The sequence below is a fragment of the Ranitomeya imitator genome, chromosome 1, assembly GCF_032444005.1.
Source record: "Ranitomeya imitator isolate aRanImi1 chromosome 1, aRanImi1.pri, whole genome shotgun sequence".
In the NCBI taxonomy this organism is placed as follows: domain Eukaryota; kingdom Metazoa; phylum Chordata; class Amphibia; order Anura; family Dendrobatidae; genus Ranitomeya; species Ranitomeya imitator.
Genome location: NC_091282.1, coordinates 853,499,380 through 853,524,650, shown reverse-complemented (window position 1 = coordinate 853,524,650; position 25,271 = coordinate 853,499,380). Strand labels below are relative to the sequence as shown.

The window sequence follows — 25,271 nt, the reverse complement described above, 5'->3', positions numbered from 1 at the left end:
GGCTGAAAACTGTTTATCCCCCAGACATGGATTACGGCGTGAGACAGAACGACGGACAGTATGATATATTGTTGTTTTTTTATTTTACTTTTATTACAGGAGATCGAGGGCTTCGGTGGAATTAGGTGAGGTTGTAAGTATGGTTTAATTAAGAATATTAAAGGAGTCTGTGTCTTTCAATAAAGGACTTTTTTCTGGGTGTCTGGGTTCTCTTACAATGTGACTATGGGGTTAGTAATGGGGGCATCTTTGTTGTGAATTCTGCTCTTGGGCTCCCTCCGGTGGTTGTTGATGGTAATGCAGTTATTCCTGAGCAGCAGTCTTGGACAGGTGTTTCTGCTAATTGCAATTCTGACTGGGATGTTTAGCTGTGCAGGACTCATTAGTCCTTGCCAGTAGTCAATGTTCCTTTGGAAGTGTTGGTCCCTGCCTGGCCTCTCCTGCTTGCTGCCAATTCAGCTAAGATAAGTGTTTGCTTCATTTTTTAGACACACTGCTGTGTGTTTATTTTCTGTGCTTTCTTGTTCCTATTTTGTTCCTGCTAGACTGTGCCTGATGTTTTTCTCAGTCTAGTTGGACTCGCTGGAGTCGCAGATATACTCTCCACATCTTTAGTTAGGTGGTGGAGTTTTTGTATTTTTCTGCTGTGGATATTTTGTAGTGTTTTATGCTGACCGCATAGTATCCTGTACTATCCTTTCCTATCTAGATAGAAGTGGCCTCCTTTGCTTATCCCTGTTTTCTGTTTGCGTGTGTCTTTTCCTCTCCTACTTACAGTCATTATTTGTGGGGGCTACCTATCCTTTGGGGGTCTACTCTGAGGCAAGAGAGTTTTCCTATTTCCATCTTTAGGGATATTTAGTCCTTAGGCTGTGTTGAGGTGTCTAGGTCTGGTTAGGCACACCCCACGGCTACTTCTAGTTGCAGTGATAGGATCAGGGTTTGCGGTCAATATAGTTACCACTGCTCCAGCGAAGGTCATTTCATGCTGCTCCAAGGCCACCTGATCATAACACATCTTATTGACACCTCTCCATTACTAACCTTGGGGATTGATGTCACCTGATGGCGACATCAACCCTCCCCGACTATTACCCCACTTGCCACCACTACAGAGCAAGTTGGAAGAGCAAGGCTAAGTGCCAGAATTGGCACATCTTAGACCTCTTTCACACATCTGTTTTTTAGAATCAGTCACAATCCAAATGTTGCTGCTGGATCCGTTTTTTTCCCATAGACTTGTATTAGCGATGGATTGTGATGGATGGCCATCCGTTTCATCCGTAAAGTCATTCTCCGTTGGACAGAGACAACATACATACTAACGTTTTTTGTGTACGTCGAAAAGACGCACAGCGACGGATCCTGTGGCATCCATCGTTGGCTATAATGGAAGCCTATGGGCACAGGATCCGTCGCTGTCCATCAGAGGACGGATTCCAGTGACGGATTTTGTTTTTTACAACCGAGCATGCCCGGAACCAGTTTTTCCTTTAAGGAAAATCTCTCCCTCTGTCCCTCTCGCTCTCTCTCTCTCCAGAATTCTGTTTCTTTAAATTCCGGCTGTAATTACTTCAACAGATCCGTCAAAAAAAAGATCCAGTGCATAAGTTGTTTACAATCAGTACCGGATCTGTCTTTTCAAGACTTTGACGGATTGTGACTGATTCTAAAAAATGGATGTGTGAAAGAGGTCTTATTGATGCACCTTTTCTAGGCAGCTGAAAGCTGCTGCTTTTAGCAGTATCCAAGGCCCCTTCCAAGGCTATTAATATCAGCCCATATCTGACAGCATAGCCTTTGCTGGTTATTAAATATAGGGGGTTACTACATCCTTTTTTGGGGTTCCCCTTTTAATAGCCAGTAAATGCTATGTATACAGCTGTGAGCTGATGTTGATATCCTGAGAAGCTCCATGTGTATTACCCCTTCCCAGGCTATAAACATCTGCCTGTCTAATCAACACCTGGTTGTCTAATGTTAGAGACCTGGAGAGGCATACAAGCCACAGTGTCTTGCACGCACTGTGAAATTTGGTGGAGGATCGGTTATGATCTGGGAATGCTTCAGCAAAGCTGGAATTGGGCAGGATAACCTTTGCGAAGGACGTATGAATCAAGCCGCATACCAGGTTTTCCTGGAAAAACAGTTGATTCCTTCTGCTAAGGCAATGTTCTCCAACTCTGAGGACTGTTATTTCCAGCAGGACAATGCACCATGCCACACAGCTAGGTCAATCAAGGTGAGGATGAAGGACGACCACATCAAATTCCTGTCATGGCCAGCCCAATCTCCAGACCTGAACCCCATTGACAACCTCTAGAATGTAATCAAGAGGAAGATCGATAGTCACAAGCCATCAAACAAAGAAGAACTTCTTAAATTTTTGTACCAGGAGTGGCATAAGGTCATCCAAAAGCAGTGTGAAAGAGTGGTGGAAAGCATGCCAAGACGCATGAAAGCTGTGATTAAAAATCATGGTTATTCTACAAAATATAGATTTCTGAACTCTTCCTGAGTTAAAACATTAGAATTGTTGTTCCTAAATTATTATGAACTTTTTTTTTTTTCTATTGTTTGAGGTCTTCAAGCAATGCATTTTTTTGTTATTTTGACCATTTCTCATTTTCAGAAAATAAATACAAAAGTTATTGCTTGGAACTTTGGAAACATGTTGTCAGTAGTTTATAGAATAAAAGAACAATTCACATTTTACCCAAAAATCTCTATATATAATTGTCTAAGGGGTATTGCGTCTGTTTGTCTGTAACTTCCGTAACGGAAATCCCTGGTCGCTGATTGGTCGCGGCTGGCCGCGACCAATCAGCGATATTGGGGGGGATTTAAACACTGCTTCACTTTTTACTATTGATGCTGCCTATGCAGCATCAATAGTAAAAACATATCATGTTAATAATAATAATAAAAAAACATTATATTTTCACCTTCCGATATCCACGGCACCCTTTCTCGCTCCTCGCGATGCTCCGGTCCCAAGAATGCATTGCGGCAATGACTCGAGATCACGTAGCGGTCTCGCGAGATGATGACATAGCAGTTTCGCGAGACCGCTACATGATCACGTGTTATTGCCGCAAGCATTACTGGGAATGGAGCATTGCGAGAAGCATCGCTAAAGGCCTGGGCTGGATCTGGGGGCCACCTGAAGGTGAGTATATAACTATTTTTTATTTTAATTGTTTTTTTTAACAGGGATATGGTGCCCACACTGCTATATACTACGTGGGCTGTGCTATATACTGCGTGGCTGTGCAATATACTACGTGGGCTCTGTTATATACTGCAGGGGCTGTGTTATATACTGCTTGGGCTGTGTTATATACTGTGTGGGCTGTGTTATATACTACGTCGCTGTGCTATATACTAAGTGGGGTTTGTTATATACTACGTGGCTGTGCAATATACAACGTGGGCTGTGTTAAATACTACGTTGGCTGTGTTATATACTGCATGGGCTGTGTTATATACTACGTTGGCTGTGCTATATATTGCATACATATTCTAGAATACCCGATGTTTTAGAATCGGGCCACCATCTAGTATACCTATAAAGAGAAAAAAATCAGACAAACTGAAAATCACACTGCATTCGGATGTAAATCGGATGCTAGGTGTGAAAAAAAAACACATGACACTTGCATTACACTCATCTGACTCTTCTGCCTCAAAATCGGACTGATTTTAAAATCGCTAGTGTGTCACCAGCCTAGGTCTGCATTTAAATAGGCCAATTTCAGATCACTACATGAGCACCAATTGACCGTTTTCAAGTTTTTTTGGTGCTATTTCCTGGCATTCTTTTACATGCTGACAAACAATGATGGAGACAGAGTGATCACTTATATGATAGGCCTGTGTCCACACAGTATCTATGCACTGGCAGCACGTGTCCTGTCTACATCGGGTGGTGTGCAGCTATGAACAGACCCTAATGTATATCACACCTGCCAAGGTTGTGTGCATGTTTGTTACATGTGTGCAGAATGTATGTGAATTTCTATGTTTGTCTTTGTCTAGCATTTCCATTAAAGGAAAGTGAATCCAGGCATGATTCTTGCACAGAAGAACACTTACGTCAGTGTCCACCCCCGTGGTATTAACATAATTTTTGCTCACCTCTAGTTTCCAGGTTTGCCTGACATATTCTCTCATCATATTATCTCTGATATGATCAAATACTCCAGGCTGGCATTCCACTCCACTTGGCCGATTGCAGGGTCGACGAAGAACACAGCATAATCCATCGGCATCTTTAGAGTAGTACTCGCAGAGTTCTGCTGGGCCGCAGTGAGGCTTTCCTCCATATATAGCATATGTACCATTAATTTGCCGCTCTACAGGGTAGTGGTAAAATTGGACGTTGAACACCACAGAGACAACATAGCCACCAAGAGTTCGCAGACACTGCCTTAGCAAGAAAAGGCCATCCATCATCCCAGCCAGCTTGAGAAATTCTTCAGCCTCTGCACGAGAAATGCTGCCATAATAGAAAGGCAAGTGACCTGCTGCATCCGGCATATTTAGGGAACAGGCTGTAAAAATAAGGATAAAAGTATTGTTTTAAGCAACATAGTAAATGGTTTATGAATAGAAAAGGTGCAGTATATATACAGTGGGGCAAAAAAGTATTTAGTCAGTCAGCAATAGTGCAAGTTCCACCACTTAAAAAGATGAGAGGCGTCTGTAATTTACATCATAGGTAGACCTCAACTATGGGAGACAAACTGAGAAAAAAAAATCCAGAAAATCACATTGTCTGTTTTTTTAACATTTTATTTGCATATTTTGGTGGAAAATAAGTATTTGGTCAGAAACAAAATTTCATCTCAATACTTTGTAATATATCCTTTGTTGGCAATGACAGAGGTCAAACGTTTTCTGTAAGTCTTCACAAGGTTGCCACACACTGTTGTTGGTATGTTGGCCCATTCCTCCATGCAGATCTCCTCTAGAGCAGTGATGTTTTTGGCTTTTCACTTGGCGACACGGACTTTCAACTCCCTCCAAAGGTTTTCTATAGGGTTGAGATCTGGAGACTGGCTAGGCCACTCCAGGACATTGAAATGCTTCTTACGAAGCCACTCCTTCGTTGCCCTGGCGGTGTGCTTTGGATCATTGTCATGTTGAAAGACCCAGCCACGTTTCATCTCCAATGCCCTTGCTGATGGAAGGAGGTTTGCACTCAAAATCTCACGATACATGGCCCCATTCATTCTTTCATGTACCCGGATCAGTCGTCCTGGCCCCTTTGCAGAGAAACAGCCCCAAAGCATGATGTTTCCACCACCATGCTTTACAGTAGGTATGGTGTTTGATGGATGCAACTCAGTATTCTTTATCCTCCAAACACGACAAGTTGTGTTTCTACCAAACAGTTCCAGTTTGGTTTCATCAGACCATAGGACATTCTCCCAAAACTCCTCTGGATCATCCAAATGCTCTCTAGCAAACTTCAGACGGGCCCGGACATGTACTGGCTTAAGCCGTGGGACATGTCTGGCACTGCAGGATCTGAGTCCATGGTGGCGTAGTGTGTTACTTATGGTAGGCCTTGTTACATTGGTCCCAGCTCTCTGCAGTTCATTCACTAGGTCCCCCCGCGTGGTTCTGGGATTTTTGCTCACCGTTCTTGTGATCATTCTGATCCCACGGGGTGGGATTTTGAGTGGAGCCCCAGATCGAGGGAGATTATCAGTGGTCTTGTATGTCTTCCATTTTCTAATATTTGCTCCCACTGTTGATTTCTTCACTCCAAGCTGGTTGGCTATTGCAGATTCAGTCTTCCCAGCCTGGTGCAGGGCTACAATTTTGTTTCTGGTGTCCTTTGACAGCTCTTTGGTCTTCACCATAGTGGAGTTTGGAGTCAGACTGTTTGAGGGTGTGCACAGGTGTCTTTTTATACTGATAACAAGTTTAAACAGGTGCCATTACTACAGGTAATGAGTGGAGGAAAGAGGAGACTCCTAAAGAAGAAGTTACAGGTCTGTGAGAGCCAGAAATCTTGATTGCTTGTTTCTGACCAAATACTTATTTTCCACCATAATATGCAAATAAAATGATAAAAAAAACAGACAATGTGATTTTCTGGATTTTTTTTTCTCAGTTTGTCTCCCACAGTTGAGGTCTACCTATGATGTAAATTACAGACGCCTCTCATCTTTTTAAGTGGTGGAACTTGCACTATTGCTGACTGACTAAATACTTTTTTGCCCCACTGTATATATTAGTCATTCTAGCACAATATTCTCAAAATGCAATCATCTTCCATGGCCGATAAAACTCAAAGTCACATCCAACCTTCAGTGCCATATACAATGTGGAACTGATCAACCAATCAGCATGAGTATTTCACTGGTAACACACCTGTATTGCTCTTTCTACAGTACTGTGCTTGGATTACCTGTTCCAATGCCAACCATGTAAGGGCGGTTTAAGATTATTTTTATTTTCAGCAGCTCTTTGTATCTTTAATATATGAAGACTTGCTTTATTTGTATTAGTTATCTGATAACTTTATTTTTATTTTTATTTTCTTTTATTTTGGGGAGATTCTTTGGAGGAAAGTGTTTTTTAGTGTTATGATCTGAAGTTTGTGTGTACCAAAATTAATAAGAAGGGTATTCTAAAGTCTGGAAGTTATGTTCTATTGCATGGGAGAGATTGTTGCTTTTTTATGTTTTTTTTTTACAGTACGAAGGTCTTCAGGTGGATTAAGCGTACAATAAAGATTTTCAAACCCCATGTGTATTTATGTATGTGTATGTGCAACAATATCCCATACCTCTCAGGCGTTCAGTCATGTCCCACGCTATAATTCTATCTGAAGGGGTTAAATAAATTTACATCCAGGAGCCAGCTAATGCAGCTGTTGCTCCTGGTTGTAAAAAAACTGGGGAATGAATGGAATGCAGGGGAACATAGCATCGTAGACTTGCGGTGATGCGCCCCCTGCTGGCATAAACTCATATGAACTGTAGCATGGGAATTTTTCTGAATATTTTCTTACACTACAGTTCATATGAATTTATGCCAGCAGAGGGCGCATCACCGCAAGTCTTTACTATTATTGAATTAATAATGGTGAGGTGTCTTATTGACACCTCTCCATTATTAACCAGGCTTAATGTCACCTTACATTAGAAAGGTGACATTATCTCTTTATTACCCCATATCCCACCACTACCCGGGAGTGGGAAGAGAGAGGCTAAGTGCCAGAATAGGCGCCTCTTACAGAGGTGCCTTTTCTGGGGTGGCTGGGGGCAGATGTTTTTAGCCAGGGGGGAGCAATAACGATGGTCACTCTCTAGGCTATTAATATCTGCCCTCAGTCACTGGCTTTCCCACTCTGGAGGAGAAAATTGAGTGGGAGCCAACGCCAGTTTTTTCCGTGGTTTAACCCTTTATTTTAACACCTAGAGCCCCCAAATTTTTGCACACAGACACTTCTAACATTAGTAGTGCGGAATATGTAAAAAATAAGGGATATGAAATGGTTTACTGTATGTAAACCATGTCTCATATCCTGTCAGGTTTGATAAGGAGATAGCAAAAGCCGGCAATTGAATTACCGGCTTTTCTGCTATCTAGCTCTGTATTAAATATAAATATATATATACAGTATCTATATATATAATTGTCTAAGGGTTTTTCCGTCTGTCTGTCTGTCTGTCTTTCTGTCTGTCTGTCCTGGAAATCCCGCGTTTCTGATTCAGCTACGGGCACAGTATCGACGTAGATGTCAGAATGGTTGCCTCGACCAATCAGCGACGGGCACAATCTGCCGCGAATTCTGGAATCATCATTGTCCATATACTACGGAGACATGTATATTCTAGAATACCCGATACCTAGAAGACCCGCCAGGCCTCGACCAAGCAGAGACGCGGGATTTCTACGTCGATACTGTGCCCGTCGCTGATTGGTCGAGGCCTGGCGGGTCTTCTAGGTATCGGGTATTCTAGAATATGCATTCTAGAATAGGCCGCCAGGCCTCGACCAATCAGCAACGGGCACAGCGACGATGATGTCATAATGGTTGCCATGGCAACGATGATGTCATAAAGGTTGCCTCAACCAATCAGCGACGGGCACAGCGATGATGATGTAAGACACAACTGATGGTCCCAACCCCATTTATAACACAAGAAATCCCACTTATTAAACCTGACAGGACACACCTGTGAAGTGAAAACTATTTCCGGTGACTACCTCTTGAAGCTCATCAAGAGAATGCCAAGAGTGTGCAAAGCAGTCATCAAAGCAAAAGGTGGCTACTTTGAAGAACCTAGAAAATAAGACATAATTTCAGTTGTTTCACACTTTTTTGTTAAGTATATAATTCCACATGTTAATTCATAGTTTTGATGCCTTCAGTGTGAATTTACAATTTTCATAGTCATGAAAATACAGAAAAATCTTTAAATGAGAAGGTGTGTCCAAACTTTTGCTCTGTACTGTATATGCCTATACTATGTGTAGACATTTATTCTATCTATTCTAACCTGTCAGTGTGATTTTACTGTACACCAAGCTGAATTGCCGGCTTTTCTATAGAACACCGCTGCGTATTTCTCGCAAGTCCACTGATGATCCGTGTGTAATCCGTATTTTTCTCGCCCCCATAGACTTTCATTGGTGGATTTTTTGCACAATACACTGACAAACGCAGCATGCTGCGATTTTCTCAGCCCGTAAAATATGGCAGCAAAATATATGGCAGATAGGAGCTGCCCAATATTCATTGGTCCATGTGCAATGCGTTGTTTTAGCGCCTCTCATACGTCCGTAAAACTCTCTAGTGTGACACCGGCCTAAGGCTACAGTCACACTATCAGTATTTGTTCAGTTTTTCACATCAGTATTTATAAGCCAAACCGAGGAGTGGGTGATAAATACAAAAGTGGTGACGTGTTTCTATTACACTTTTCATCTGATTGTCCCACTCCTTGTTTTGGCTTACAAATACTCAGGTAAAAAACTGACCAAATACACAATGTTCCAAATTATTATGCAAATTGGATTTAAGTGTCATAAAGATTTAATTGTTTTGTTTTTCAAATAAACTCGTGGATGGTATTGTGTCTCAGGGCTCAATGGTTCACTGAAATCAATCTTAAACACATGTGATAATTAGTTTTCCAGGTGATTCTAATTAAAGAAAAACTACTTAAAAATGATGTTCCACATTATTAAGCAGGGCACAGGTTTCAAGCAATATGGGAAATAAAAAGGATCTCTGTGCTGCTGAAAAGCGTTAAATAGTGCAATGCCTTGGACAAGGCATGAAAACAGTAGATATTTCATGAAATCTTAAGAGTGATCATCATACTGTGAAGAGATTTGTGACTGAAACAGAGCACAGACAGAATTCATGCAGATAAAGGCATAATGAGAAAGGTTTCTGACAGACAAATTCATTGCTTTAAGAAAGCAGCTGCCAAAATACCATTACAAAGCAGCAAACAGTAATTTCAAGCTACTGGTGCCTCTGGAGTCCCTTTAACCTCAAGGTGTAGGCCCCTTAAAAGGCTTGCTGTGGTGCATAAACCTACTATTCGGCCTCCCCTAAACAGTATTCACAAGCAGAAACGGTTACAGTGGGCCCAGACATACATGAAGACTAGTTTTCAAACAGTCTTGTTTACTGATGAGTGTCGAGCAACCCTTGATGGTCCAGATGGATGAAGTGGATGGTTGGTGGATGGCCACCATGTCCCAACAAGGCTGCGACGTCAGCAAGGAGGTGGAGGAGTCATGTTTTGGCCTGGAATCATGGGGAAACAGCTGGTAGGACCTTTAAGGTTCCTGAAGGTGTGAAAATCACCTCTGCAAAGTATATAGAGTTTCTGACTCACAACTTTCTTCCATGGTATAAAAAGCAGAAACGTGCCTTCAGGAGCAAAATCATCTTCATGCATGACAATGCACCATCTCATGCTGCAAAGAAAACCTCTGAGTCATTGGCTGCTATTGGCATAAAAGGAGATAAACTCATGGTGTGGCCACCATCTTCCCCTGACCTCAACCCTATAGAGAACCTTTGGAGTATCATCAAGCAAAAGATCTAAAAGATCAAAACAGCAGCTCTGGGAGGCTATTCTGACTTCATGCAAAGAAATACAAGCAGAAACTCTCCGAAAACTCACAAGTTCAATGGATGCAAGAATTGGGAAGGTTAACATGTAGCCTGGCCTGTTAGGATGTTTTGGAATTAAATAGCTTTTTTGTTCAGTGAATGTGACCTCCTAATGCTGCAAATTCCACAAATGAGCATTTTCAGTTCTTTAAAACATATCAAATGTATAGAAATTCTACTGTGCCTAATAATTTGGAACAGTGCATTACGAGTTTTTATTCATTTTGGAGATTATACTGTTATCGTGAGGTTTCTTCAATAAAGTTCAATGTATACTCTAACGAGTGATGACTTTTATTAGACTGACTGTCATTTGCAGCGCCAGTGACCATTTAGGAAAATCCAAGAAAAATGTCATTTGCATAATAATTAATCAATAAAATCTAAAAATCATTCTTATATGGTACACAGTAGCAGTCAACATGCCTAAATGTGTTCCTAGTATTTCTCCTCTATAGTAGTACATAGATTTGAATAACAGTAATCTATTGTGGCTATCCCCTAATGAACGTATATTTGAGATGCAAGTTTGTAATTAATTTGTAAAGTTCCTTATAAAGACTTAAAGGGGTATTCAATTAAAAAAACTTGATTCCTACTGAAAGTATACATCACAAAACAAAATGTCCATTGAAGCATAGGGGCACCTTATCTCTGTGCTTTAACCCCTTTCTGATAGTACATCCGAGGTCAGTTCCCCTGCTTTGATGCGGGCTCCGGCTGTGAGCCTGCATCAAAGCCGGGACATGTCAGCTGACATGTGCCCGCAATAGCAGCGGGTGGAAACGCGATCCACCCGCCGCTATTAACTAGTTAAATGCTGCTGTCAAACGCTGACAGCGGCATTTAACTAGCGAATCAGGACTAGCTGGCCGGAAATGAGCGCATCGCTGACCCCGTCACATTAAAATGCACTAACGGGCGATCAAAAGAACGTATCTGCACCAAAATGGTATCATTAAAAATGTCTGCTCAACATGAAAAAATTAAGCCCTCGCCCGACCCCAGATCAAAAAAGTGAAGACGCTACTGGTATCGGAAAATTGCACAATTGTTTTCTTTTTTAAGCAAAGTTTGGATTTTTTTTTACCAATTAGATAAAAAATAACATAGACATGTTTAGTGTCTATAAACTCGTAATGACCTGGAGAATCATAATGGCAGGTCAGTTTTAGCATTTAGTGAACCTAGCAAAACAGTCAAACAAAAAACCAGTGTGGGATTGCACTTTTTTTTTGCAATTTCACTGCACTTGGAATTTTTTTCCCGTTTTCTAGTACATGACATGCTAAAACCAATGGTGTCGTTCAAAACTAAAACTTGTCCCACAAACAATAAGCCCTCACATGACAATATTCACGGAAAAATAAAAAAGTTATGGCTCTGGGAAAGAGGGGAGGAAAAAACGAAAACGCAAAACCGAAAATAAGCTGGGGTCATGAAGGGGTGAATATAATAAATATGAGCAACATGCAATAAATACTGAGCAGCATGCAGGCAGTCATTCAAATAGGAGTCATGGAGAGGAGCAGGTCAGTGGACATTGACCAAAATCTTAATTAAACAGGAAATGTAAGTGCATATAACAGAAAATATGCAAATTGCCTCTTCAAAGAGAAAGAGGACTTAAACTCTATAGCGCTACTTGTTGGAAGCAACAATTCTACAAGTCACTATTTAAGGGAACCTGTCACCCCCAAAATCGAAGATGAGCTAAGCCCACAGGCATCAGGGGCTTATCTACAGCATTCTGTAATGCTGTAGATAAGCCCCCAATGTATCCTGAAAAACGAGAAAAAGAGGTTATATTATACTCACCTGGGCCGGCGGTCTGATCCGATGGGCGATGCGGTCCGGGGCCTCCCATCTTCTTACGATGACGTCCTCTTCTTGTCTTCATGTTGCAGCTCTGGCGCAGGCGTACTTTGTCTGCCCTGTTGAAGGCAAAGCAAAGTACTGCAGTGTGCAGGCGCCGGGAAAGGTCAGAGACGTCCGGCGCCTGCGCTCTCAAGAGGGCAGACAAAGTACACCTGCTCCGGAGCTGCAGCGTGAAGACAAGAAGAGGACGTCATTGTAAGAAGATAGGAGGCCTTGGACTGGACCGCGACACCCATCGGATCGGACCGCAGCGGGAACGCCCCTGGGTGAGTATAATATAACCTCTTTTTCTCATCTTTCAGGATACATCGGGGGTTTATCTACAGCATTCCAGAATGCTGTAGATAATCCCCTGATGCCGGTGGGCCTAGCTCATCTTCGATTTTGGGGGTGACAGATTCCCTTTAACCCTTTAACAGACCTTGAAATGTGATTTATGGTATTTTGGAGTATTGCCTCTCATCAATAAGAGAACTGATTTGGCTGGGTGGGTGAGAGACTTTGGTCTGAGGTCTAAGAGGCAACATTTCTCCTTGTGGAGAGTGAAATACCGGTTCTGGAATGCCAAGGTGAGGAGGCTTATTGCCCGTGCAATGCTCCTCTAAGAAATGTAATATGCAAATTGCATGCCAGAGCCAGTATATCACTCTCCGCAAGAAGAAACCTTACCCCTTAGACTTGGTCCAGAGCCTCTCACGTAGCCAAATCAGTTCTTTGCCCTGATGAGGAGCAATATCCCTAAACACCATGTCTGCAAATTGAGATTCTGTTTTGATTTTTTTCCTAATTCACATTTCCGATTAAAGGGTCGATAGTGACTTGTAGGATTGCTGCTTCCAACAGGTGGCTCTATAGAGTTCAAGTCCTCTTGCTCTCTGAAGGGTCTTATTTCCATATAACCGAAAAGAAATGATTGCAGTATTCATTTATACAGCTATTCTTCTAGGTTCCTCTCCCCAAATACCGTGCAATGTTTTGACTCATGGAGTCTATTTCAATTAGTTCTGTTTAGAGGCAAAAGTCAAGAACCAATTGTAGACGCAAAACTTTTGTGTTGCTGCTTCTTTCGGAATGGCTGGGAGAGAGCACTACTCGGGGTGTTTCAAGCTATTGAGTATTGACACAGTATGAACTGTACATTCTCTAGGTCTATTCTCTTCAGAGCTTGGGTAATACATATGCATTTCATGAGTGAGTGTTTTGTATGAGTTAAGATGAAGTGGGAAAAAGAGTAATGTGATAAAAGTATTGAAATGTCAAATACATTGCGTTATAAAAGCCGTGAAAAATAACATTTTCCAAAATTCTGCAGCTTTTTACCATTTTATGGCACTTATGAATCATAATGCAAACTGAAAGCCAGAGGAAATTACAGTCTGACTCACTCATTTATTTTTTCTCCTCAATAAGCTACACAATAACTTCGATGGCTAGGAGTTCGAGAATCCATTTTATGAAATCATATCCACACATTGATTTTGAAATATTAGAACAAGCATGCTTTAGTTTAAAAATGTAGAACGCCTTATTGTCCATCTAAGAAAACATCACGTGTTTTGAGCATGACAGATGGCATTTTTAAGAAAAAAAACATTGTGCAGTTTTTGATAATCTGTTGTTTTTTGTGTTTTAAAAAAAACTTAATAAAAACATCTAGAGCACCCCGCATTCCGACAAAAGCAACACTGTGCTCAGATCTAAGACCAAACAAAGAAAAATAACTATATATAATGCATTTTTATAACTGTTTGTGGCACATTAGTATATGGGAGGGGGAAAACTTTTCAAGATGGGTGGTGACCATGGTGGCCATTTTGAAGTCGGCCGTTTTGGATCCAACTTTATTTTTTCCAATGGGAAGAGGGTCATGTGACACATCAAACTTACTGAGAATTTCACAAGAAAAATAATGGTGTAACTTTATTCTTTCATGAGTTATTTACAAGTTTCTCTTAGTTTACAGCCATTGACATGTCGCAGAGGTTAACACGTGAGGAGCAGATAGAAATTGTGTTGATGTCTGGTGAACGCAGTCCCCGGGTCATTGCAGCAGATTTCAATGCAAGACACCCTATGCAAGAAAACTGTCACCATTCCCATGTTATTTAGGTGTATCCATATAAATGGCCCACCCAAAAAAAAGTTTGCCTCATCACTGAACATAATGTTCTGTGTAAACTGAGGGTCCTGTTCCAATTCTTGTTCTGTCCATTCTGGAAAATCAGAGCGCCGATCTGGGTCATCCTCGTTGAGATGCTGCAGATTTTGTAAGGGTGCCATTTGTGAGTAGCTAATATCCGCTGAAGGGATGTTCGACTGATGCCAGAACGGCACACTGAATTTGCAGAATGGGCAAAACAAAAATTGGAACAGGACCCTCAGTTTACACAGAACATTATGTTCAGTGATGAGGCAAAATTTTTTGGGTGGGCCATTTATATACAGTAGATACACCTAAATAACATGGGAATGGTGACAGTTTTCTTGCGTAGGGTGTCTTGCATTGAAATCTGCTGCAATGTCCCGGGTACTGTGTTCACCAAACATCAACACAATTTCTATCCTCTCCTCGTGTTAACCTCTGCGATATGTCAATGACTGTAAACAAAGAAAAACTTGTAAATAACTCATGCAAGAATAAAGTTACGCTAAAACCAAGCACACCATTGTTTTTCTTGTGAAATTCTCAATAAGTTTGATGTGTCACATGACCCTCTTCCCATTGGAAAAAATTAAGTTGGATCCAAAATGGCTGACTACAAAATGGCCACCAAGGTCACAACCCATCTTGAAAAGTTTTCCCTCTCCCATATACTAATGTGCCACAAACAGGAAGTTGATATCATCAACCATTCCCATTTTATTTAGGTGTATCCATATACATGGCCCACCCTGTATTCTTTTTCTTTGGTTTTCTTTGGTTGGTCTTTGGTTATCCACAGATTTGTCCTTTCTATTGACAGTCAGCTCTATGTTTGTACATCCATCTTTACCTATTTAGCCACTCCTATATCATTTTTACATCTGTGTGTGCATTTTATGTTACCTTGTGTTTTGATCTCTTTTTACTTGTGTTCAGACTTAGCATAAATTCTGCGTTTTTTCTGCCAATTTTTATCTGCAGTTGTCTCCACTTAAATAGCAACTTTCCCTAATTGTTCCACTTTTACTGCATTTTTTAACAGTTTCCACTTTATTGTATGCATTTCTTGTTCCAATATTGAAGCATTATTTTGGACTAAGTTGTCACACACATTTTTTTCAAGATCCCTATAAAATTTTATAGAAAAAAAAACACACCAAAAAACTTATGCCTTGAAGGGTTTGTCCACTACTTGAACAATCCATTTTCCACTCCTATATGCCCCCGAATAAAATAACAATAGCCCATACCTCCAGTATCGGTGTAGTTCCAGCGATGATTACACTGACTCTCCCCAGGCTTACATGACATTGTTAAGTCAAACAATCCCTGAGGCCAATCCGCAGCCACTTCACTTTTACTACCTTAGGATGAAACTGACATTCGGAAGAAATGAGAGTTGCTTTTGCTCCTTGACTTTCATCGGATGTCAGCTATATCTGAAAGGGTTGACACTGAAGCAGCTGATTTTCTGCAGGGCTTGCGTGACATAAAGTCAAGCAAGGCCGGGGAGAGTCAGTGCTGTCATTATTGGAACTATGCCCTCACCAGAGTTGAGTATAGCTGTTATTATCTTATAAGGTGGAATATAGTGATTGAGAATGGGTTGTCCAGGTAGTGGACAACCTCATTAAAGGTTCGTGCACACGGCGTGTTTTTTTTGGCAGATTCCACCTGCCTAAAAAAAAATTATGCTATAAGATTTAGTAATAGGCATAGTGCAAGGCTGTCCAAGAAATGTTCAACCCCTTTAAGGGTTTGTGCACCAAGGCTATATTCCAACATGTAAACACTAAACCATGAAAAGGTTAAAGATTAGTTTTGAACTTTAAAATCACAAACTTGACCAATTATTTTCTTTTTAAATATACGAATAAGATATAAGTCATATAAGATTTTTAATTATGTAGCCCTTAGAAAGGGCATTAAAAGCTGATTTACGCTGTTCTGACATTTATAAGACACAATATTCTCATTTTTGTGTTGATACTAATCAGTTACAATTTGAGATGATAAGAAATTACTTGTCTTCTTCACTAATATTTATCTCCCTGATATATTTCAAAGGAAATTTCTTTTTCAGGTTGATGCATATGCCCATACTACAGACCCATGTTATGAGTGTCTGTAATATGTTACGATTAAATTTTATTCTGTTCATACATGTGATCTATATAAATAGTTGTAAAAAGTTTCACTTTTGTAAACTTTGAGAAATAGCCCCCAAAAAAACATTATGGGCACATTGTTCCTGAAGAAGCATTGTTTCTAATGGAGAACGCGATTGCACATGGAGGAAGCATTTGGTGACCTATAGAGGGAATCTGTGTGCTACTTTACAGGATCTATGCACAACGCATTGCAACAAGCCCTAAAATACAATCATTTGGGCTGAAAATATATTAAACGTTTTCCCTTCTAAGGGTGTGAGCACACATAATATGCTCACACATATTAAATATTTAATATTAAATATATCATAGTGATGAGAAATTACTTGCCTTTTTTAATATTTATCAACCTGAATTGTAACAGATTAGTGTCAACAGAAAAATGAGAATGCTGTGTCTTTAAAATATAAGTCCAGTGTACATCAGCTTTTAATGTCCTTTTCTAGGACTTCATTAATAAAATATGATCTATAAATCTTATCTATCTCCCATCATATTTATATATATAAAAAGAGAATAATAATTGGTCAAGATTGTGATTTTAAAGTCCAAAGCTAATCTTTAACCTTTTCTTGGTTTACAGTGTTTACATGTTGGAATATAGCATCTATATATGCCATAAAGTGTATTAATTGAAAATACCACAGGGCTAGAAATTACACAGATCGTGACAGAACATGTGTGTTTCATACTCACAGGAAACCGAGGCAGGAAATGCATTGAGGTGTCGGAAAATAATTTGCTTTTCACATTACAAATAATCTTTTAAGTAACAAATCATAAACACTATTATTTATTTTACTTGACTGAGCATACATACTGTATAAAACCATCCCAAATAGTGTTTTACATAATTTAGTCATTAAGAAATATGATCATCATGTTCATAGGCTAGGCAGAGATTTTGTATTTGGGTTTGGAAATTAACTTTAAATTGAATTGACATTTTGGTAGTATTATCAGTTAGTGCTTAGCTTAAGAAATAAATGCAAAAAACAGCTTAGGAGAAAAAAAGCACATGGATAGGATCTTATCTATATATATAATTACCTAAGGGGTACTTCCGTCTGTTTCTAACTTCCATCTGTCTGTAACGGAAATCCTGGGTTGCTGATTGGGGCAACTAATCAGCGATATTGGGGCGGGATTAACCCCTTTACCCCCAAGGGTGGTTTGCACGTTAATGAACGGGCCAATTTTTACAATTCTGACCACTGTCCCTTTGTGAGGTTATAACTCTGGAATGCTTCAACGGATCCCAGTGATTCTGACATTGTTTTCTCGTGACATATTGTACTTCATGACAATGGTAAAAATTCTTTGATAGTACCTGCGTTTATTTGTGAAAAAAATGGAAATTTGGCGAAAATTATGAAAATTTCGCAATTTTCCAACTTTGAATTTTTATGCAATTAAATCACAGAGATATGTCACATAAAATACTTAATAAGTAACATTTCCCACATGTCTACTTTACATCAGCACAATTTTGGAACCAAATTTTTTTTTTGTTAGGGAGTTATAAGGGTTAAAAGTTGACCAGCAATTTCTCATTTCTACAACACCATTTTATTTTAGGGACCACATCTCATTTGAAGTCATTTTGAGGGGTCTATATGATAGAAAATACCCAAGTGTGACACCATTCTAAAAACTACACCCCTCAAGGTGCTCAAAACCATATTCAAGAAGTTTATTAACCCTTCTGGTGCTTCACAGGAATTTTTTGAATGTTTAAATAAAAATGAACATTTAACTTTTTTTCACAAAAAATTTAATTCAGCTCCAATTTGTTTAATTTTACCAAGGGTAACAGGAGAAAATAGACCCCAAACATTGTTGTACAATTTGTCCTGAGCACGACAATACCCCACATGTGGGGGAAAACCACTGTTTGGGCGCATGGCAGAGCTCGGAAGCGAAGGAGCGCCATTTGACTTTTCAATGCAAAATTGACTGGAATTGAGATGGGACGCCATGTTTCGTTTGGAGAGCCCCTGATGTGCCTAAACATTGAAACCCCCCACAAGTGACACCATTTTGGAAAGTAGACCCCTTAAGGAACTTATCTAGATGTGTGGTGAGCACTTTGACCCACCAAGTGCTTCACAGAAGTTTATAATGTAGAACCGTAAAAATAAAAAATCATATTTTTTCACAAAAATTAACTTTCCGCCCCCAATTTTTTATTTTCCCAAGGGTAAGAGAAGAAATTGGACCTCAAAAGTTGTTGTACAATTTGTCCTGAGTATGCTGATACCCCATATGTGGGGGTAAACCACTGTTTGGGCGGATGGGAGAGCTCGGAAGGGAAGGAGCGCCGTTTGACTTTTCAATGCAAAATTGACAGGAATTGAGATGGGACGCCATGTTGCGTTTGGAGAGCCACTGATGTGCCTAAACATTGAAACCCCCCACAAGTGACACCATTTTGGAAAGTAGACCCCCTAAGGAACTTATCTAGATGTGTGGTGAGCACTTTGACCCACCATGTGCTTCACAGAAGTTTATAATGCAGAGCCGTAAAAATAAAACAAAAAATTTTTCCCACAAAAATTATTTTTTTAGCCCCCAGTTTTGTATTTTCCCAAGGGTAACAGGAGAAAGTGGATCCCAAAATTTGTTGCCCAATTTGTCCTGAGTGCGATGATACACCATATGTGGGGGGAACCACTGTTTGGGCGCATGGGAGGGTTCGGAAGGGAAGGAGTGCCATTTGAATGCAGACTTAGATGGAATGGTCTGCAGGTGTCACATTGCGTTTGCAGAGCCCCTAATGTACCTAAACAGTAGAAACCCCCCACAAGTGACACCATTTTGGAAAGTAGACCCCCTAAGGAACTTATATACATGTGTGGTGAGCACTTTGACCCACCAAGGGCTTCACAGACGTTTATAATGGAGAGCCGTAAAAATAAAACAAAAATTTTTTCCCACAAAAATTATTTTTTATCCCCCAGTTTTGTATTTTCCCGAGGGTAACGGGAGAAATTGGACCCCAAAATTTGTTGTCCAATTTGTTCTGAGTGCGCTGATACCCCATATGTGGGGGGGAACCACTGTTTGGGCGCATGGGAGGGCTCGGAAGGGAAGGAGCTCCATTTGGAATGCAGGCTTAGATGGAATGGTCTGCAGGTGTCACATTACATTTGCAGAGCCCCTAATGTACCGAAACAGTAGAAACCCCCCACAAGTGACACCATTTTGGAAACTAGACCCCCTAAGGAACTCATCTAGATGTGTTGTGAGAGTTTTGAACCCCCAAGTGTTTCACTACAGTTTGTAACGCAGAGCCGTGAAAATTGAAAAAAAAAATCTTTCCCCCAAAAATTATTTTTTAGCCCCCAGTTTTGTATTTTCCCGAGGGTAAGAGGAGAAATTTGACCCCAAAAGTTGTTGTCCAATTTGTCCTGAGTACGCTGATACCCCATATGTTGGGGGGAACCACCGTTTGGGCGCATGGGAGGGCTCGGAAGGGAAGGAGTGCCATTTGGAATGCAGACTTAGATGGAATGGTCTGCAGGCGTCACATTGCGTTTGCAGAACCCCTAATGTACCTAAACAGTAGAAATCCCCCACAAGTGACCCCATATTGGAAACTAGACCCCCATGGAACTTATCTAGATGTGTTGTGAGAACTTTGAACCCCCAAGTGTTTCACTACAGTTTATAACGCAGAGCCGTGAAAATAAAAAATCTTTTTTTTTCCCACAAAAATTATTTTTTAGCCCCCAGTTTTGTATTTTCCCAAGGGTAACAGGAGAAATTGGACCCCAAAAGTTGTTGTCCTATTTGTCCTGAGTACGCTGATACCCCATATGTTGGGTGGGGTAAACCCCTGTTTGGGCACACGGGAGAGCTCGGAAGGGAAGGAGCACTGTTTTACTTTTTCAACGCAGAATTGGCTGGAATTGAGATCGGACGCCATGTCGCGTTTGGAGAGCCCCTGATGTGCCTAAACAGTGGAAACCCCCCAATTATAACTGAAACCCTAATCCAAACACACCCCTAACCCTAATCCCAACAGTAACCCTAACCACACCTCTAACCCTGACACACACCTAACCCTAATCCCAACCCTATTCCCAACTGTAAATGTCATCTAAACCCTAACCGTAACTTTAGCCCCAACCCTAACTGTAGCCTTAACCCTAGCCCCAACCCTAACTTTAGCCCCAACCCAAACTGTAGCCCTAACCCTAGCCCTAACCATAGCCCTAACCCTAACTTTAGCCCCAACCCTAACTGTAGCCTTAACCATAGCCCTAACCCTAGCCCTAACCTTAGCCCTAACCCTAGCCCTAACCCTAGCCCTAACCCTAGCCCTAACCCTAGCCCTAGCCCAAACCCTAACCCTAGCCCTAACGGAAAAATGGAAATAAATACATTTTTTAAATTTTTCCCTAACTAAGGGGGTGATGAAGGGGGGTTTGATTTACTTTTATAGCGGGTTTTTTAGCGGATTTTTATGATTGGCAGCCGTCACACACTGAAAGACGCTTTTCATTGCAAAAAATATTTTTTGCGTTACCACATTTTGAGAGCTATAATTTTTCCATATTTTGGTTCACAGAGTCATGTGAGGTCTTGTTTTTTGCGGGACGAGTTGACGTTTTTATTGGTAACATTTTCGGGCACGTTACATTTTTTGATCGCTTTTTATTCCGATTTTTGCGAGGCAGAATGACCAAAAACCAGCTATTCATGAATTTCTTTTGGGGGAGGCGTTTATACCGTTCCGAGTTTGGTAAAATTGATAAAGCAGTTTTATTCTTCGGGTCAGTACGATTACAGCGACACCTCATTTATATCATTTTTTTATGTTTTGGCGCTTTTATACGATAAAAACTATTTTTATAGAAAAAATAATTATTTTTGCATCGCTTTATTCTCAGGACTATAACTTTTTTTTTTTGCTGATGTTGCTGTATGGTGGCTCGTTTTTTGCGGGACAAGATGACGCTTTCAGCGGTATCATGGTTGTTTATATCTGTCTTTTTGATCGCGTGTTATTCCACTTTTTGTTCGGCGGTATGATAATAAAGCGTTGTTTTTTGCCTCTTTTTTTTTTCTTTTCTTACGGTGTTTACTGAAGGGGTTAACTAGTGGGCCAGTTTTATAGGTCAGGCCGTTACGGACGCGGCGATACTAAATATGTGTACTTTTATTGTTTTTTTTTTTTTATTTAGATAAAGAAATGTATTTAGGGGAATAATATTTTTTTTTTTTCATTATTTAGGAATATTTTTTTTTATTTTTTTTTACACACTTTGACATTTTTTTTTTTACTTTTTTACATTGTCCCAGGGGGGGACATCACAGATCAGTGATCTGACAGTTTGCACAGCACTCTGTCAGATCACTGATCTGACATGCAGCGCTGCAGCCTTCACAGTGCCTGCTCTGAGCAGGCTCTGTGAAGCCACCTCCCTCCCTGCAGGACCCGGATCCGCGGCCATCTTGGATCCGGGGCTGGAGGAAGCAGGGAGGGAGGTGAGACCCTCGCAGCAACGCGATCACATCGCGTTGCTGCGGGGGGCTCAGGGAAGCCCGCAGGGAGCCCCCTCTCTGCAGGAAGCTTCCCTATACCGCCGGCACATCGCGATCATCTTTGATCGCGGTGTGCCAGGGGTTAATGTGCCGGGGGCGGTCCGTGACCGCTCCTGGCACATAGTGCCGGATGTCAGCTGCGATAAACAGCTGACACCCGGCCGCGATCGGCGGCGCTCCCCCCGTGAGCGCCGCCGATCGCGCTGGACGTACTATCCCGTCCGTGGTCATGGGGGCCCACCCCACCTCGACGGGATAGTACGTCCCATGTCAGAAAGGGGTTAAACACCGCTTCACTTTTTACTATTGATGCTGCCTATGCAGCATCAATAGTAAAAACATAGAATGTTAAAAATAATAGCAAAAAACAAAAAACATTATATTCTCACCTGTTAGGACTGGCGGAACGCACCAAGTATAAGGTGTAATGGTATTAGGTGCGTTCGCCGTCCGAGGTCCACCGTGCAGGTGAAAACCCTGCTGCTAGTAGAGACGGACGAGATGGCGGTACAATATGAATACACACTTGGGTTAACTTCACCCAGTGTGAAGGAAGCGAACCCTGTTGAGTCACAGGGCCGCGGTACCGCACCTAGAGAATATATTTAGAGGCAAGAGAGTGCGTGCGGTGCCGCACTGGCGGACGCCACTAACCACCCAGGCTTGGGTTACGAAAGCGCAGAGGAAGCGCACGGCGCCGCACTGGCGGTCACAGCAATAAGACGCTGTAATGTGTGTACCGTGCTGATGGCTAAGTCGGGCGCTAGGTAGCAATCACCCACCTTCCGCGAGCAGTCATACAATAGGGAGGGGATTTTAAAGAACGACTTTCACTCACAACACACACACATTTACAAAAGACAATACTAGCGCATGGCCGTGCGGCCATGCGAGGCTTAAATAGCTGCAGCATGTTTAGGACCTTCCAAAGAAGGACCAATGGAGTGCTGCAGCACCTGAGCATGTGACCCTGGATCTCCACTGAGAGATCTCGCCCTGGGCATGCTCAGAGTGTAAAGCAGGATTTAGTCCTAGCAGCTACAAGGACCTTAGCTGCAGTATCTGATCATGTGACCCTCGATCTCCACTGAGAGATCTTACTCTGGGCATGCTCAGAATGTGAAAAGCAGGACTTAGCCCCAGAAACGTCCGCTCGCCGCTGCCCAGCACTGACTTCAATGGGAGAAGCAGGAAACGCAGCAGTAACTCTAAGCACAGAGTCAGACTGAGCGAGACGCTGGGATCGACGTCTCTGCTGAGCAAGCTCCACTGCGGCAGGAGAAGAATGGGAGACCGCAGCGGAGATGGCCCGAGATTCCCCCTGTGCAGAGGCAGGAACTCGACCCCTAACACTCACCTTCCAAAGTCTGCCGCAGCCTTTCCCGCTCCTCGCGCTCCAGTCCCAAGAATGCATTGCGGCAATGCCCCGAGATCACGTGGCGGTCCCGCAAGACTGCTACATGATCATGGGTTATTGCCGCTAGGCATTACTGGGAATGTAGCGTCGCGAGGAGCATCGGCTGGATCCAGGGGCCGACGGAAGGTGAGTATATAACTATTTTTTATTTTAATTATTTTTTTAACAGTGATATGGTGCCCACATTGCTATATACTATGTGGCCGATGTGCGTCCGCGGCGGGCGACTGGGTTACCATGGTTTCCATGCACCCACTCGCCTGTCTGCTGATGTGAGCCGGGCTTGGGGGGTGGCGGGGGGGTGGGCCGCCGATGCATGCGCCGCCATACACAGCGCTACACAGCCTGCGGTCACATGACTATCATGTGACCCAGGAAGTGATGATATAAGATCCTGGCTGCAGAAACAAGGCACTCCCCTTGATAAAGCCAAGTATAGGAGCGGCGAAACGCGCGTCGGGGGTTGCGCTCAATCCAGGGACCCCTTTTTGCATGGTAAGATCCGGGTATGCTCTGTGTCTGGAGGGAACTTTTTTACGCCGGCAGGCAATTTACTATTACTAGTCTCTCCTGTGACATCGTTCACATCCCTGCCTCAGTATGGTGCATGATGGTCTGGTCTGGAGCAATGGAGCTTTTCTAGTGTCAGTGACACTTACTACAAATATGGGTGGACCAGACAGCATTGTCCTATTATGAGGTGGTGGGGGTGCCACGGATCTTCTATTGTTTAAATCAATCCATAACAACAAGGCACAACTGTTATACTATATATATTATATGAATTAATTATATTTGTGTCTGGGTGTTCCCGGTGTTTTCTATTGGTGTCTTTTAATGTGTGGTTTTTAATGTTTTTTCCGATAATAAAGTTTATATTTTCCTATATACTCCTGTGGTTCTCCTATGTTTATACTGATTTATCTGGAGTAGGTATTTAAAGGGACACTGTCACCTGAATTTGGAGGGAACAATCTTCAGCCATGGAGGCGGGGTTTTTGAGTTTTTGATTCACCCTTTCCTTACCCGCTGACTGCATGCTGGTTGCAATATTGGATTGAAGTTCATTCTCTGTCCTCCGTAGTACATGCTTGCACAAGGCAAGATTGCACCTTGTGCAGGCATGTACTATGGAGGACAGAGAATGAACTTCAATCCAATATTGCAACCAGCATGCAGCCAGCGGGTAAGGAAAGGGTGAATCAAAAACCCCAAAACCCCGCCTCCATGGCTGAAGATTGTTCCCTCCAAATTCAGGTGACAGTGTCCCTTTAAAGGGGCCTAGACATTGTTCCTGGCCACCTTACATTATGAGTCTGGGTTTTTGTGTAATACTATGTGGGCTGTGTTATATACTGTGTGGGCTGTGTTATATATTACGTGGGCTGTGCTATACACTATGTGCCTGTGCAATATACTACGTGCCTGTGTTATATACTGTGTGGGCTGTGCTATATACTACGTGGCTGTTATATACTGCGTGGGCTGTGTTATATACTGCGTGAGCTGTATTATATACTACGTGGCTGTGCAATATACTACATGGCTATGCTACATACTACGTGGGCTGTGCTATATACTACATGGCTGTGCTATATACTACGTGGGCTGTGCTATATACTACGTCGCTGTGTTATATACTGCATGGGCTGTGTTAAATACTGTGTGGGCTGTGTTATATACTACGTGGCTGTGCAATATACTATGTGGCTATTCTATATACTACGTGAGCTGTGTTATATACTACGTGGCTGTGCTATATACTTCATGGCTGTGTTATATACTACGTGGCTGTGCTATATACTACATGGCTGTGTTATATACTACGTGGCTGTGCATTCTAGAATACCCGATGCGTTAGAATCGGGCCACCATCTAGTCTGGTTGATAAATATCAAAAATTGCAAAAGGGAGGTGTCGCCAGGACGCCCAGGATGCCAGTTGCATGTTCTGATT

At 41.9% G+C, this 25,271-nt stretch overlaps 1 protein-coding gene across 2 annotated transcripts in view; it reads right to left on the bottom strand.

Moving 5' to 3' along the window:
- The window catches only part of ZAP70 (zeta chain of T cell receptor associated protein kinase 70), a 220,878-nt gene that overhangs the window by 175,291 nt on the left and 20,316 nt on the right, over positions 1–25,271 (bottom strand). The window contains exons 1-2 of one of the 2 annotated variants that reach the window (XM_069741704.1): positions 8,199–8,276; positions 4,138–4,553 (exon numbers count right to left, since the gene is read on the bottom strand). In XM_069741704.1, coding sequence (XP_069597805.1) covers positions 4,138–4,539 — 402 coding nt within the window. In that variant the 5' untranslated portion in view covers positions 4,540–4,553; positions 8,199–8,276. Of the gene's footprint in view, positions 1–4,137; positions 4,554–8,198; positions 8,277–25,271 lie in introns of those variants that run through there. The other variant, XM_069741694.1, reaches the window with a different exon arrangement.